This window comes from Vicia villosa, linkage group LG2, assembly GCF_029867415.1.
Source record: "Vicia villosa cultivar HV-30 ecotype Madison, WI linkage group LG2, Vvil1.0, whole genome shotgun sequence".
In the NCBI taxonomy this organism is placed as follows: domain Eukaryota; kingdom Viridiplantae; phylum Streptophyta; class Magnoliopsida; order Fabales; family Fabaceae; genus Vicia; species Vicia villosa.
In genome coordinates this window covers 198357695-198370887 of record NC_081181.1, presented here as the reverse complement: position 1 = coordinate 198370887, position 13193 = coordinate 198357695, and the positions used below count along the sequence as shown (strand labels likewise).

The following is a 13193-nucleotide window of genomic DNA, read 5'->3' as shown; positions in this document are numbered from 1 at the left end:
TGTTTTCTCTTTCTCCCAGCCAGACCCATCGTTCCAAGCAATATACTCTTTCATACTCTTTCTCCCTTCCATACTCAAACCCATTTCCATCTCTTTCTCTCTTCTAAACTCACAAATTCTTCCTTCATATTTCTCAAATTTCTTCCATTGATTTATCAAAGGTAAGTTTTTCATAAAATAAATTTGTTAATTTCGTTATTATTATTTCTGTTTGTTAATTTAGGGTTAAATTTTTTTTAAAAGTATTGAAGAGAAGAAGATTGAAGAAGAAGAGGGTTGAAGGAGAAGAAGATTGAAGAGATTGAAAGTTGAAGAACATTAAAGTAAAGGTATTTTTGTTTTTTTTATTTTAAATTTAGTAGATTATAAAAATATTGTTTTAGATGATATATTTTGGATGATATTGATAATAGAATATAGTTTTGGATGATAGAATATATATTTTGGATTATTATATATATATTATTAATACAGAATATATATTTTGGTTAGATTGAAAATAGAATAGAGTTTTTAAAATAGAATTATAAAAAATTTATAAAGAGTTTTAAAGATGTTAAGGGCGATGGTAGAGAACACTGGTTTAAGTAATTTCAGGTATACTTAATTTATTGTTTAACTTATGGTTATTTAAATGACTTTTTAATTATAGTTATCTAACTTTTATTTTAATGTCATACAACATTGCAGGAAAAATGTGTGGGAACCACTAAAAGAGAGGCTGATTAAAAAAATTATTATGGCAGAACTGTAAGACGACTTTCTGACATGCTACGACGTGTTAGAAAGCGTTGGGAACTTCATGGCATCCCTTCCAGTTGGATAGGAGAAGAAATCTTTCAGGAACTTCTTAAATATTGAGAGGGTGATGAATTTCTGGCTAAATTTGAAAATGCAAAGAAGATGAGAGCATCTGAAAAAAGGGATTGCCTTAATGTTGTTGGAAGTATAGCACTGTTGAGTATCTTTGACGCCTGGTAATAATTATTACCCCATTTTAAAGTTATAATTTATTTTATAATAGATATTATTAATTATAGTTTATTTTATTATTTAGGCTAAGGAATTGAATAGACCACCTCTGATGATCGAGCTGATTGCAAGAAATCGGATAAAAAAACATGGGGTTTTGTTGACGATTGTACACAAAAAGCTATGGTAAGTTATTTAATTTACGTTGTTCATATTTTTTTAATTTATTGACAACTTTTGTGTCGTGATTTTCACGTGGCATGTGGGATGTTGTGGCGTGAAAATCATGTGGCAATTAAAGTTGCCGCGTGAAAATCACGTGGCTATTTTTCATATATTATATAAGTAAATTTAATTTAATTAAAATTATATTTAACTTAATTTTTTTTATTATATGTGTAGGATGATTATCAGACATTGCTTGTACGATTTTTGAATATTAATCCTCGATATACTCCGAGACCGAGAGAGCCGCTTCATTCGGATGTGGACTTTTATATTTGGAGTAAAGTCATTGGCGGCAAGGGGCCTAACATGTGTTTTTTTGGTGGTGGAAATTTGGCAGGCATCTTGAGACCTGATGAGAGAACTCTATATCAAAGAGTTATTGACAGGGAAGGAGGCTCACGTCCATTAAATTTGACACTTGAACAACGATAAACCGTAAGACAATTGGAGGTAAATAAGGCGAGACGCGAGACGGCTTTGAAGGTCCAAATGGAGGCAATGTAGAGTGAGCATCAACGGCAAATGGAGGTCATGGCGATGAGGCGATGATATGGAGGCGCAAATGCGGCAATTTATGCAATCGTCTGGTGGAAACCAAAACGTGGGTAGTTATACGCTGACAGATTATGATAACGAAAATGATGATAACTTTCCCGACTCTGACTGGTCGTTGATTTATTTTTATTTTTATTTTGTTATTTTTTATTTTGAATTTTTGTAAGATATTAATTAATTTATAATTACATTATATTTAGTAATATTTGATTTATAATTTTATTTTATTATTTTATATATTTTAGTTTATTAATTTATATATTTTAATATATTTAGTTTATTAATTTAATTTATATACTTTAGTTTCAGAATTAAAATAATAATAATAATAATTAGTTTTAGAGTTTTAAAAAAACAATAATAATTAGAGACATGATTTACATGTCACTATGTAGTGACATGAAAATTACGTCACAACTCCCTATAAATTTAAATATTAAAATTCAAATAAATGTTATTGAGTGACGTGATTTAAATGTCACTAGGTAGTGACATGAAAATCACGCCGTAACTAAAGTTGCTTTTTCTGTACATCAATTGTTGTGCTCTGCTACGCCTGCTGAGTAAAAGTGCATGATTATCTGTGCAAGCTTTGTGACATGATATTCATGTCACTAATTAGTGCATAATTGCCACCCGCTCTCCTGTGGCGTAATTAAACACGTCGCAAATTATAGTTTGTGAAATGTTTTTTCTTGTTGTGGCGTGAATTTCACGTCACTTCTGAACATTTTTTTTGTAGTATAACCACTTAAAAAAATTACAGCCCTTATCCATGTGATTTCTTTAATTTTTACAACCCCAAAATTGTCTCCCATAGTTGACATTGTTCATATCACTTACGGTACAAAGAACACTTTCATCTTGGCAAAAACATGCCATCCTCTTGTTTCTACGAACCACATATCCGGATGTACCAAAACTTTAGTTGTTTGAAGCACTGTTTGTATTCTTTGACATTGAAGCACAAATGGTGATTGAAGCGGGAAAATGAAAGAAAACTCGGATGGAACAAGAAAGAAAACAAAGACGCCAAATGAAAGGATTTAGGATTTGCAGGTGAATAGAGAAGATGTTAGATGAAAAATCAAGAATACCAACCCTATAGGCGTTTATAACATAGTTGGCGAGTTTACCTTTTACTATTTGCCTACTTGTCATTCCACCTAATCCATACTTAACGTATTTTCAGCAAAACTAACAGAAGGAACCATTCCATATAACGGAATGGTAATTAAGAGATCACTTTGTAACGTTTGCTTAGTTAGGGACCAAAGCGAAATATTTAATAAAGTTAAAAAACTTGGAGACTAATTATATCTATTTACAATAATTCATGTAAACTCAATATGTAAATATAAATCTTTCATGACATCGTTTACTCATGTTACAGAATAGTCTTATTCTATTATATTTTTGTTTTAAGCTAATACTTTTTTTTTCATGAGTTTTATCTTTAAAATCATATTTATAACGGCTAATTTAAACAATAACAAGAACAATAACTAACAAGCGGCAACGTGCAAGCCTATGCAAATGCACGCATCATATACTAGTTGAATATTAATACAATATGTGACTCTTTAAAAAAGAGTCTTACATTCTTTTTCCGATAATCACGGTTTGTTGTTAGTTTGAAATCAAGACTCTTGATATGTCCTAATTAGTTAAACCTAGGGACAAAATATCTTTCTTTTCCGGAGGAATTTTTCCTTTCACAAAATCATTTTGGATGTGTATATTTAAGTAAGCATAACTTTTGTATTATTTGAAAGTATAATTCCATCCTAAAGTACCCTTCCAAGCCATATGCAACATTTAAAACTGGTTAGTAGAAAGAATTTCTCTAAGTCCTCTTAACTCAGTTTCATGGGTATACAAAATTTCAGGTTAATGAAATATATTCTCTAGTGAAACCAGTTTAACATTGCCATTGTCAAACACTTGGATAGGAGATTATCTCCTACGGCCGTTACACTGTATACAGTGCAGCGGCCGTGGGAGCTTGGATAGCACTAATCTAATCACAATTTACGCCCGAAATTTTCCTACAATATTTCTAACTTGTTTGTGACCATCCAATAAAAACCAGAAAAATATAGTCATGAGAGTGAAAACAAAGAAAGCAAATATCATCAAACGGTTGGTCATTCGGCCAAAGAAGCAACTCTTTGACTGATGCATTGTTCTGGAGAAACGAACGCCTGATTGAGCATGTGTTGATTTTGGAACCCTTAATCGTATTCTCCGTTGCGCGGTGCCTTGGCACGGATGAGGCTGTAGAATGTCATTTGGTCTTGTTTGCACCCCTTGAGACATTGATGATTCATCTAATTTTATAATATCGTTCTTTAGTATCTCAGCATAACAATCTTCTTCATCCATCTATATTACAGTGCCACCATAAAAGGGTAAGTTAGAACTAATGCTAAAAACTATGTTGAGACAAATATTTCAAATCAATTATGTTTACAGAATCACTTTTTTCGTCACACAAAATTCAAACACGGGCTTAATATACCTTTAGATGGCCTGAAGAGTCTGTTAAAGTAGCATCAGTAGCTGGTCGCTGATTAGATTCAGACACGGAATCATTTTGTTCCATTGAAGGTGAACCATAACTGCTGCTACCCCGCTTGGAACTACCCTCAACCTCCTTTTCTTGTTCACAGACGCCTATTTCCCTTTGATCAGTGGCCTCTTCTGAGACAGCGCAATCACTTTCATGTGAATGTACTTGGACTATTTGACTTGAAGAGGCTCCTTTTGAAGCATCGTTCAGACGAAACTCGGTGTTCCTCTTGAGGCGACAAACAACCAAAGAATCCTGAAACAAATGCAACAAACACAAGATAGAATTTATGAACCACTCTTGTTTGTTATCATGAGTAAGACACATTCAGATGATGATTATTACCCACCGGAGACCTGTCACTGATGCAATACTCATGCATAATCCATTCTGTTCTTTCGCCTTTAGGTGCCCGACCTAAATGAAACACTAAAGTTCGCTTCGTACCTATAACATTAGGACCTGATTTCACGTTTCGCTCTTTTCCAGTCGCTTTCCAATATCCACAATCAGTAGCTCTTTTACTCTGCGAACCATTTGGATACTTTCGTCCTCGCGGAGAGAAGAAGAACCACTCGTTATCTGATTGAATGAATGACTTGGCTGGTTTCAAACAAGTACTAATCAGTCAGTTTTTCAAAATTTCTGTTGAATTAATTGCATAACAAAACAGTTTTAAATTACTTTTATCTTCTAGGCATACTTACAAACGAGATATCAAAACAACTACATTTCATTATTGTTTCGATGCAAGTAAGTATCCAGCTTAATCCTAACATCTACAACAAAAGTTCTATGTAAGTTCACAATTATCTATTAATCTCCTAGACTCATTTACATTTACAAGATCGAAACCACTTGATGTCAGAACTGACTCGGGAGTGGAACCACTTAATGGAGAACTTACTCCGAACCAAACTATACAGGCTGTGAAAAATACAAATAAGGGCACAAAATACAAATAAGAATTTCCCCGGTCCCACCAAATCATATTTTCAGCTCAAATCATAGTTTTATTTTAGGTATAAGTGATTTGTAGAATTGAAACATGGTTCCAAAAACAGAATCAAAATGAATAAATTCTCATGTCACATCAGTTAATAATAAAAACAGTTGCAATCAACAACAACAACAACTTACGATTCCTCCAACAAAACACAAAACAAGACAAGAAATTGAAACAAAAATAGAAAGAAGAAAAGAGTGTTTGTTGTGTTGTGTGACCTGGTAAATCCCAAGGTTCATATGTACAAAGCTCAACTTCAGAAATAACTTGAACACTTTCTTCATGACCATCCAACTTCTTCCTAAGGTAATAAGAAATCAACTCTTCGTCCGTAGGACAGAATCTGAAACCAGGAAACATGGAAGAAGCAGCAATAGACATCTGAGCTTCTTTAGAAACGATTTCCATCATTCCAGAATTGAATTGATTCAGAAAATAATAATAATAATAATATAATAATGATAATATATGATGTTAGTAATTAGTAATTGTGATTGTTCTTTGCTTGGTTGGGGGTGACAAAGGAAGGTGGATTTGGAATGGGCAGGGTCGGCAAAGAATGAGTAAAGACAAAGAAGTGGAATGGTGAGGTTAAGGTTCGGTTCTTATCAATGTGTCACCCCCACGTGGTTATCTGCTTTACTGCACACACTCCCACCGTTTCTTTCTTCAGGTAGTATTGTATTATACTTTTTTTTCTTATTTTTTAAATATTGGCAGAGATTGACTTCATATTTTCAGCTTAAACGATATATGGATCCAGTAATTAAGGATGGGTAAAAACCGACTTTTCATAACTAATTTTTTTTGACAGTTTTCATAACTAAATTAATAACTACTAACTAAACTATTCCATATTTTAAAAATAATTAATATTTTAAAAACTGGATCGATTATCAAACTGGTGAGGGTATGCTGAGAATAATGCAAGTGTGAGTGTGGATAATAGTCCCACATTAGAAATACATGTGGTGAATTGAGCATATATATATATAAGTGGTGTGTCTCCCAAAAAAATATGTCTCAGAAATTAACAATACTCTCGAATTCAACCCTTTCAATTTTTAAAAAATATGACAACTACAAAACAATAAGGGAAAGTGTTTCAAATAATTTTTGAAAAAAATCTAATTAAATTTTAATTTTATTTTTAAAAAAATTATGAAAACGGCGTCATTTTTCTAAGAAAAAATATGCATTTGATCAGTCGATTCATCGATTTTTATCGCTTTTGACTAATTTTGATCGATTTTCACAGGTTCATTATCATATTCAATTCAAGAATCATATTAGACCAATGACCCTTTCGGTTCTCAGTTCGACCGATTCGACTGATCAATTCGGTCCAATTTTTAAAACACTAAATAAGATGGTTTATTAAAAAATAACTTAACAAATAGCTTTACAAATAACTGATGGCAATTTTTTTATTAAATAAAAAATAAAAAAATTTCTCTTTCTTTCGTTATCACCACCACCTCATAATTCTAATTATAAAAATAAATTTAAAATACTTTTAAAATTTTGAATTAAAATAACAACATCTAATTATCTAATTGGTTGTTGCTAGAGAATATGGATACATGTGTGTTCCTATTAAAGTATTTATGTGGTTTCTTTGTAATTCAAATAATAAATTGAAAAATATTTGTATGAAAACAAATATAATATGTGATTTGATAAATAATCGATTATAATTTTTTATTAATTTAAAAACAAAAAAATATTTTATTTATAAGGATTTAGGATCGTATCCATGCAAATTTTTCTCTAATAAATTAGTATTCATAAAAATAATTTGATTTAGTTATTAGATACTTAAATTTATTTGTAAAAGGTGAGTTGTAATTCGTGATATTTTACTTATTTATTTTTAAATATAAATTATTTTGGTTATTAAATATTATTTTTTAAATTGTATTGTATCTTTTACTTTCGAGATTTTACGGTTTGTAGAAGTATGTCTTAAAAATTTAAGTGATGAAGAGAAGAAAAAAAATATTTTGAAATTGCACAAAATTATATGTCAAAAAAAAGTAGAGAAAAGTTGAAGAAAGACGTTAAAATCATGAAAAAGTCGTCGAAAAGTGCGGTGACAATGATGGTTTGACGGAGTTTGGTCACCCACAGAAGGTGGCACTTGAGTTTTGGCGATGAGGGTGACAAAGCACCTTCGATTGGAGTTGGACGGTGGCAGAGACGTGGTGGTCAACTTGGTCGAGAGATGTGCACCCTTAAAATTATTTGTTTTTGAGAAAATAACCTTATAATTAACTCACTTTTAATTAAAACAATTATTAACATAAAAGAGTTAAATTTATTCATTTATAGTTAATTTATAATTTTTTTTGGCTTTATACCACCGGTTTAGTCCGGTTTGCGGGGGATCGAACCATGATTCTCCTTACCAAGTCCAGCGCCAATCACCACTAGACCAACTAATGATTGATAGTTAATTTATAGTTTTGAATATATCAAAATTATAAATAAATAATTAAATATATCTTTATTTGTAATTTTATAAACTAATTTAATGAATTTACAGAATAGCATCACACATATTTAGATATCAAAGAAGCAAATTTTTTATGTCAATCAGATGCATCAAAATACTTATTCATCAAGTAAAAAATAGTAACAAAAGAGCAAAATTCTTTTCTTTTTTAAAGATTTATCGTTGCTTCGTTCCTAAATTTGGATTCCAAAATTAACCATCTAAGCTTTACTGACTGTTTTACATAAACTTGTTAGTGGCAGGAAAAGTGACTTTTTTAAAGCCCAAAAGGCAAGGAAAAGCAAAACGATGCATAAAAGTTAGTCTTTACTTGCATCATACGTTAAACATTCAAACAAATAAATTAAGAATAAAATTGATAGAATCCATGTAATTTGCAAATTTAGGTTCTTAAAAAAAAAGTACTAGTATATTATTAGAAAATGTGTTACTAAATATTCAATTGGAAGAAAGTATTATCGAATATATTTTATATAATTTAAGTTGGTAGTTTTATAAAAACATCAGAATGTAAGAACACGTATTCTAACTACTTAAAATGAAAAAATTCTGATAATTTAGCCGGTAAACATAAAAATAAAAATAAAAAACCTTAAGATGAATTTGGATAATATGTTGCTATAAACTTTGTTTTTGCTGAATATAAACTCTACATGAAAGATAAATAGTGTATAACAGAAGAACATAAACTAATAAAAGAAACTTCTCTATATGTTACTACTTTATCAAAAATAAATCTCCTTTCATTTTCTTGGAGCTCACTCTTTCTTCCTTTCATATTCATATCCCTCCAAAGCCAGAGCATTTTCCTCTGCTTCACCATCAATGCACCTCAAACTCAAAACCTTACCACTTTCTTTTCCAGAATCAGGAATTGATATATAATCTCTAAGACTCATAATAGGCTTATAGCTATACTTCTCATTTTCTTCTTTATGTTTTTGTATTTCATCTTCTCCAAAAACAATTTCAATTGATTTTCCACTTTCAAGGTTGTGATCATAAATCTCTTCAATATTTGTACCAACAAAGTCCTTCTTTTTAGGACCTTTGTTTAGGCAAATACTTCCCCAATCAGAAAAAGATCTTCTACCTATATCTTTATCAATTGAAACTCTTTTTGCTTCAAAATGTGGAATATTCTCACATGCATAACTCCATTTGTAGCTTTTATTCTCATTGTCCATGTTCAATTCAATAGATTGAAGATCACTTTCACCCGACTCATCTTCGTTCTCTATCGAATCATTCTCTTCCTCGAGATTTTGGAATTCGAAAAATGTCTTGTTTAGATATATTTCAAGATCCTTGAGCTTTTCAAGCCCTTGATCAACTTCAACATCGTCATCGCCTTTTTCTTTATTTTTTATAAGGCTTTCAACTTCATTTCTGAGATTTTCAAGCATTGCATTTTTCTCTTCGAATTGATACTTAGCTTCCGAGAGCTTCATATGGACTCGTTCTTCGCGTAAAACATCGGCTAAATGAAGCATTTCCCTCTCCTTTTCCACTTCTTCTCGAACTTTCTCTGATTCCCTTTTCATATCCTCTACTTTTGCTCTATCTTCTCCGATTCCTTTGCCTAGTTCATCACAAACTTGTTCCAATATCTCTTTAGCCCTTTTCTCCCTTTCGTGCTCTTTAGACAACTTTTTATAGGAAGCTTTTAACTTCTCTATTTCATTGGAAAATTTCATGTTCATCCTCTCGGTTTGCTTTCTTAGCTTCTTCTCAATCTCAAGCTCCTGCGCTATGCCCCCCGTGGCCTCGCGAATCTTCTCTCTTTCTCTTCTTTTCCAAACACTCTTCTCTTCTTCAAAATGCTTCATGAGATACTCAATATCACTCTGATTAGAGCTTTGTTCTTGAACGAATCGATCAATTTGGTCGTGGACGTGATTAAGCTCGTTACTCATAGCCAAGATGAGAGGCATGCTTCTAGATGAGTGCTTCTCTTCAACAACCATTTGACTTAACACCTTTAGAAGCTTTTTCAATGCATATAACCCGCTTTTCGCTTCCTTAAGACGGTTCTTAACTCCAACTTTGCATTTACCACAATTCTTCTTCTCTTTTGCCTTATCGCTTTCCTTCTGTACTTCAACATAGTTTAATTTCATCTTATTCAATAGCAAAAAAACTTAAATAACTTCTATTATAATACAACAAAAGTGCGAAAAAAAATTCACTGTTCAGATTAATTGAATAACAGATGTATCATATAAAGTGGAATATGATATAATATAAATAACGGCTTATAATAGTGATCAGAGAGTATCGTAATTTGATCCATCCCTAGTAAAATATCACATTAGCAAAACATTGAGATACAATATATGAAATTAGCAGTTTACCTCTGTGACGAAAAGCCTATTTGATGATAGATCTAAATCTAACTTCTGCGGTCCCAACAACATTGATCTACATAAGCTCTCAACTTTCTCTATGTCTCTATCCTTGTTGCTTTTCATTGGTTCCTTCTTGATCCTTGAAGGAGTTAAATCATTGATTTCCCATAATGTAGCAGCAAGTTTTCTAGCAGACACAGAAACTTCTTTCTCTTTAGAGACTAACCCGGAACGAAAAGAATGAAAAGCTGTGTTTTTTGTAACATGGTGATGATGAAGATGATGATGAGTTGCCATAGAAGGTGATTTTGAACTTGTTTTCCAAACGGGTGCTGGTGTAGTATATCCACTTTTCTTCCCTATCAAAATGGCTCTCTTAAATCTATATTTTCTGGAAAAGGTTGATGAGGAAGATGGAGAGGAACAACCTCGTTTTCTGACCTTGTTATGTTTCTGTTTAAGGTTTTTTGTTTGACACAAGGACATAATGGAAATTCTGAGGGTCTCAAATTTGTGACATGGTATATAAATTATGATGATTCTAATCAAAGTTTAAGAAAAAAATTGGTTTGAAATTGCAATTGCGGACCCGATCTGGGCTAGTGATATATAAAATTGTTACGCGATCGCAACTGCAATTTAAAAACATTTGACTAGGTGCAAGTTAAAAACATTGGACGAGGTAATGAAGTGTTTGGTTGTGGTCAGCATCAAGGTCTTTTTCCAAAGTTTTGGTAAGATGGAACTATTAGCATTGAATTTAGTGCAAAGTGGGTTTGTGAAAGATTTTGTATACTTGTTTCTTTTGGTATTTGAATGTATAAAGGGATTTGAGGACCAAAAAAAAGTGGGAATCTGTCAACATATGATGGAAATGGAAGCTTTAAGTTGATTGAGAGGGAAAGAAAAAGGGATAAGAGAATTATGAAAGTGAGTGAAGAAGAAGAATAAGAAGATGAAGAGAAAAAAAGTAGTCAGATAAAATAGTGTACATAGAAAATTTAAAATGTTATTAAATGGCAATGATTGTTTTGATGAATAGGTGTCATGAAGGAAAAAACAAATATTCAAATAATGTCATGAAAGAAAGTTAATTGTGATTCAAATAATTGTTTTGATTGGAGCTTAGTGGAGGGATGTAGTAATTGATACAATGAATGTTCAATAATAAGGATTTAATGAGGGTCATTTCAATGATAATGTAATACCTAAACATAGCAATAATTGTAACACAAAAAAAAAGCTTTTTACTATTTATTTAATACATGTCTAAAATAGAATTTTGAGAGCCTTAAAATTTTGAAAAAGATGGTTTTCTTGTTAACAATCATATAATTCCATGATTTCTAAATCGACCTGATGTATGCTAGCCAAATACAGTGTAATTTTTTGTGCATCAAACCATTAAATTTACAAGCATATATTAGACTAATTTTGAGTAATGTACTATGCATGCCAAACTAAGCCAACAAATCACACCATAGCAAAAAGTGGGCGATAAAAATAGTCTAGCAGCGTCTTCCTTTCTTATTACTATGTTTTAGACTTTACAAAAAAATATATATGTTAGTTTTTGTTATGAATAGCTAGTCTTAAGTCTGAATAAAAGAAAATGATTTTGTTAAACAGTAGATAAATAACATAAAAGTTTGTCGAAGTTCTATAACATAGATTAAATATATAATAATAATATAATTTGATGTCAAACTCGGAAGCTATTTCAAAGAATTTTAATAAATCTTGAAGGAGCCAAAATAAAAATACATTTGATATCTTTTGGCATGGTGCTCGGAGCTGAGTTGCCATAAAATTTTTAAGATAAAACTAGTGCCTAAACAACCTACTTCGTCGGTAGGTGTTTATTCAAGGGAATACACTTTCTAACACTTATGGAGGAGGTTAAGTGTCTAAGAATTTGAATATTAGGAAGATCCTAAAGTCCCACATTGATTGGAGATAGAGCATTGAAAGGGTATATATAGAGGGACACTCCTCATCTTGTCAACTGATTTTATAAGGAAGAGTTAGGTCAAATTCTAATAAAATTGTTATTTTAGCTTTTTCTTTATGATCTTAATTTTCTTAACTAATGTTTTAGTATCTAAGTACACAACATTATTCATGTTCTTATGGTCATAAAACAGGGATTATTTTTTAAAAATTTCCTTACAATTTGTAACATTGGTTTGAGTAGAGCATTCTTTTCTGTTTAAAATTGTTATTTTAGCTTTTTCTTTATAATCTTAATTTTCTTAACTAATGTTTTAGTATCTAAGTACACAACATTATTCATGTTCTTATGGTCATATAAAACATGGATTACTAGTGAACTTAAAAAGCAATCATGCATCACAAGACTTCGAAGCTTGTTTAAAATGTTAAGTCCATCAAGCTTCAAAACATGGAATAAGAGTAAATATTTAAGGGGGGAGATAGAAATTAAATTTCATCTTTTGTCTCTTTCTTTCTCTATATGACCATAAGTTATCCAAGTGATCTTGCCTATAGGAGAAAAAGATTTATCATCCAGAATGATCAAAGAAATTAGAATTTGAGTTAAATTGAATTTCCTAGACACTAGTTGAGTATGATAGAGGAGCACTAATTTCTTTTCCAACAAAAATCTAGTTGACCGATCAAAAAATCCCTCCATATATATGTATACTCGGTTTGAGCGTGAGTTGTACATAGGAGGTTTTGAGTGAGCCAACTTGGCCACATGCTTTTATTAGAAAAGGGAGGCAAAATAGTAGCATGTAGACTTTTGTTAGAATAATAACCAATCGGTTTTGTAAATATGAATTAGATCAAACTCTAATATGGTATCAGAGTCTATCGATCGGACCATGGGCCGCCCACCGTTAATAACCACGCACCAAGTCCAAAAAGAATGTTGGGCGTGAGGGGGTGTATTAGGAAGATCTTAAAATCCCATATTGGTTGGAGATAGAGTATTGATACATAGTATAGGATTAGACATCTTTGTGAGAGAGACAC

At 31.5% G+C, this 13193-nt stretch overlaps 2 protein-coding genes across 2 annotated transcripts; both read right to left on the bottom strand.

The window, feature by feature from the left end:
* Window positions 1-3688: 3688 nt before the first annotated feature.
* Window positions 3689-5977, bottom strand: LOC131647879 (NAC domain-containing protein 40). The gene is made up of 4 exons (XM_058917695.1): window positions 5552-5977; window positions 4677-4930; window positions 4277-4582; window positions 3689-4140 (listed from the first exon to the last, which is right to left on the bottom strand). The coding sequence occupies exons 1-4, from the start codon at window positions 5742-5744 to the stop codon at window positions 3787-3789; spliced, it is 1107 nt and encodes a 368-aa protein (XP_058773678.1). The 5' UTR covers window positions 5745-5977; the 3' UTR covers window positions 3689-3786.
* Window positions 5978-8397: 2420 nt separating this feature from the next.
* On the bottom strand, window positions 8398-11135 carry LOC131647878 (uncharacterized). The gene is made up of 2 exons (XM_058917694.1): window positions 10203-11135; window positions 8398-9941 (listed from the first exon to the last, which is right to left on the bottom strand). Exons 1-2 carry the CDS (start codon window positions 10680-10682, stop codon window positions 8607-8609), a joined length of 1815 nt encoding a protein of 604 aa, XP_058773677.1. The 5' UTR covers window positions 10683-11135; the 3' UTR covers window positions 8398-8606.
* Window positions 11136-13193: the final 2058 nt, after the last annotated feature.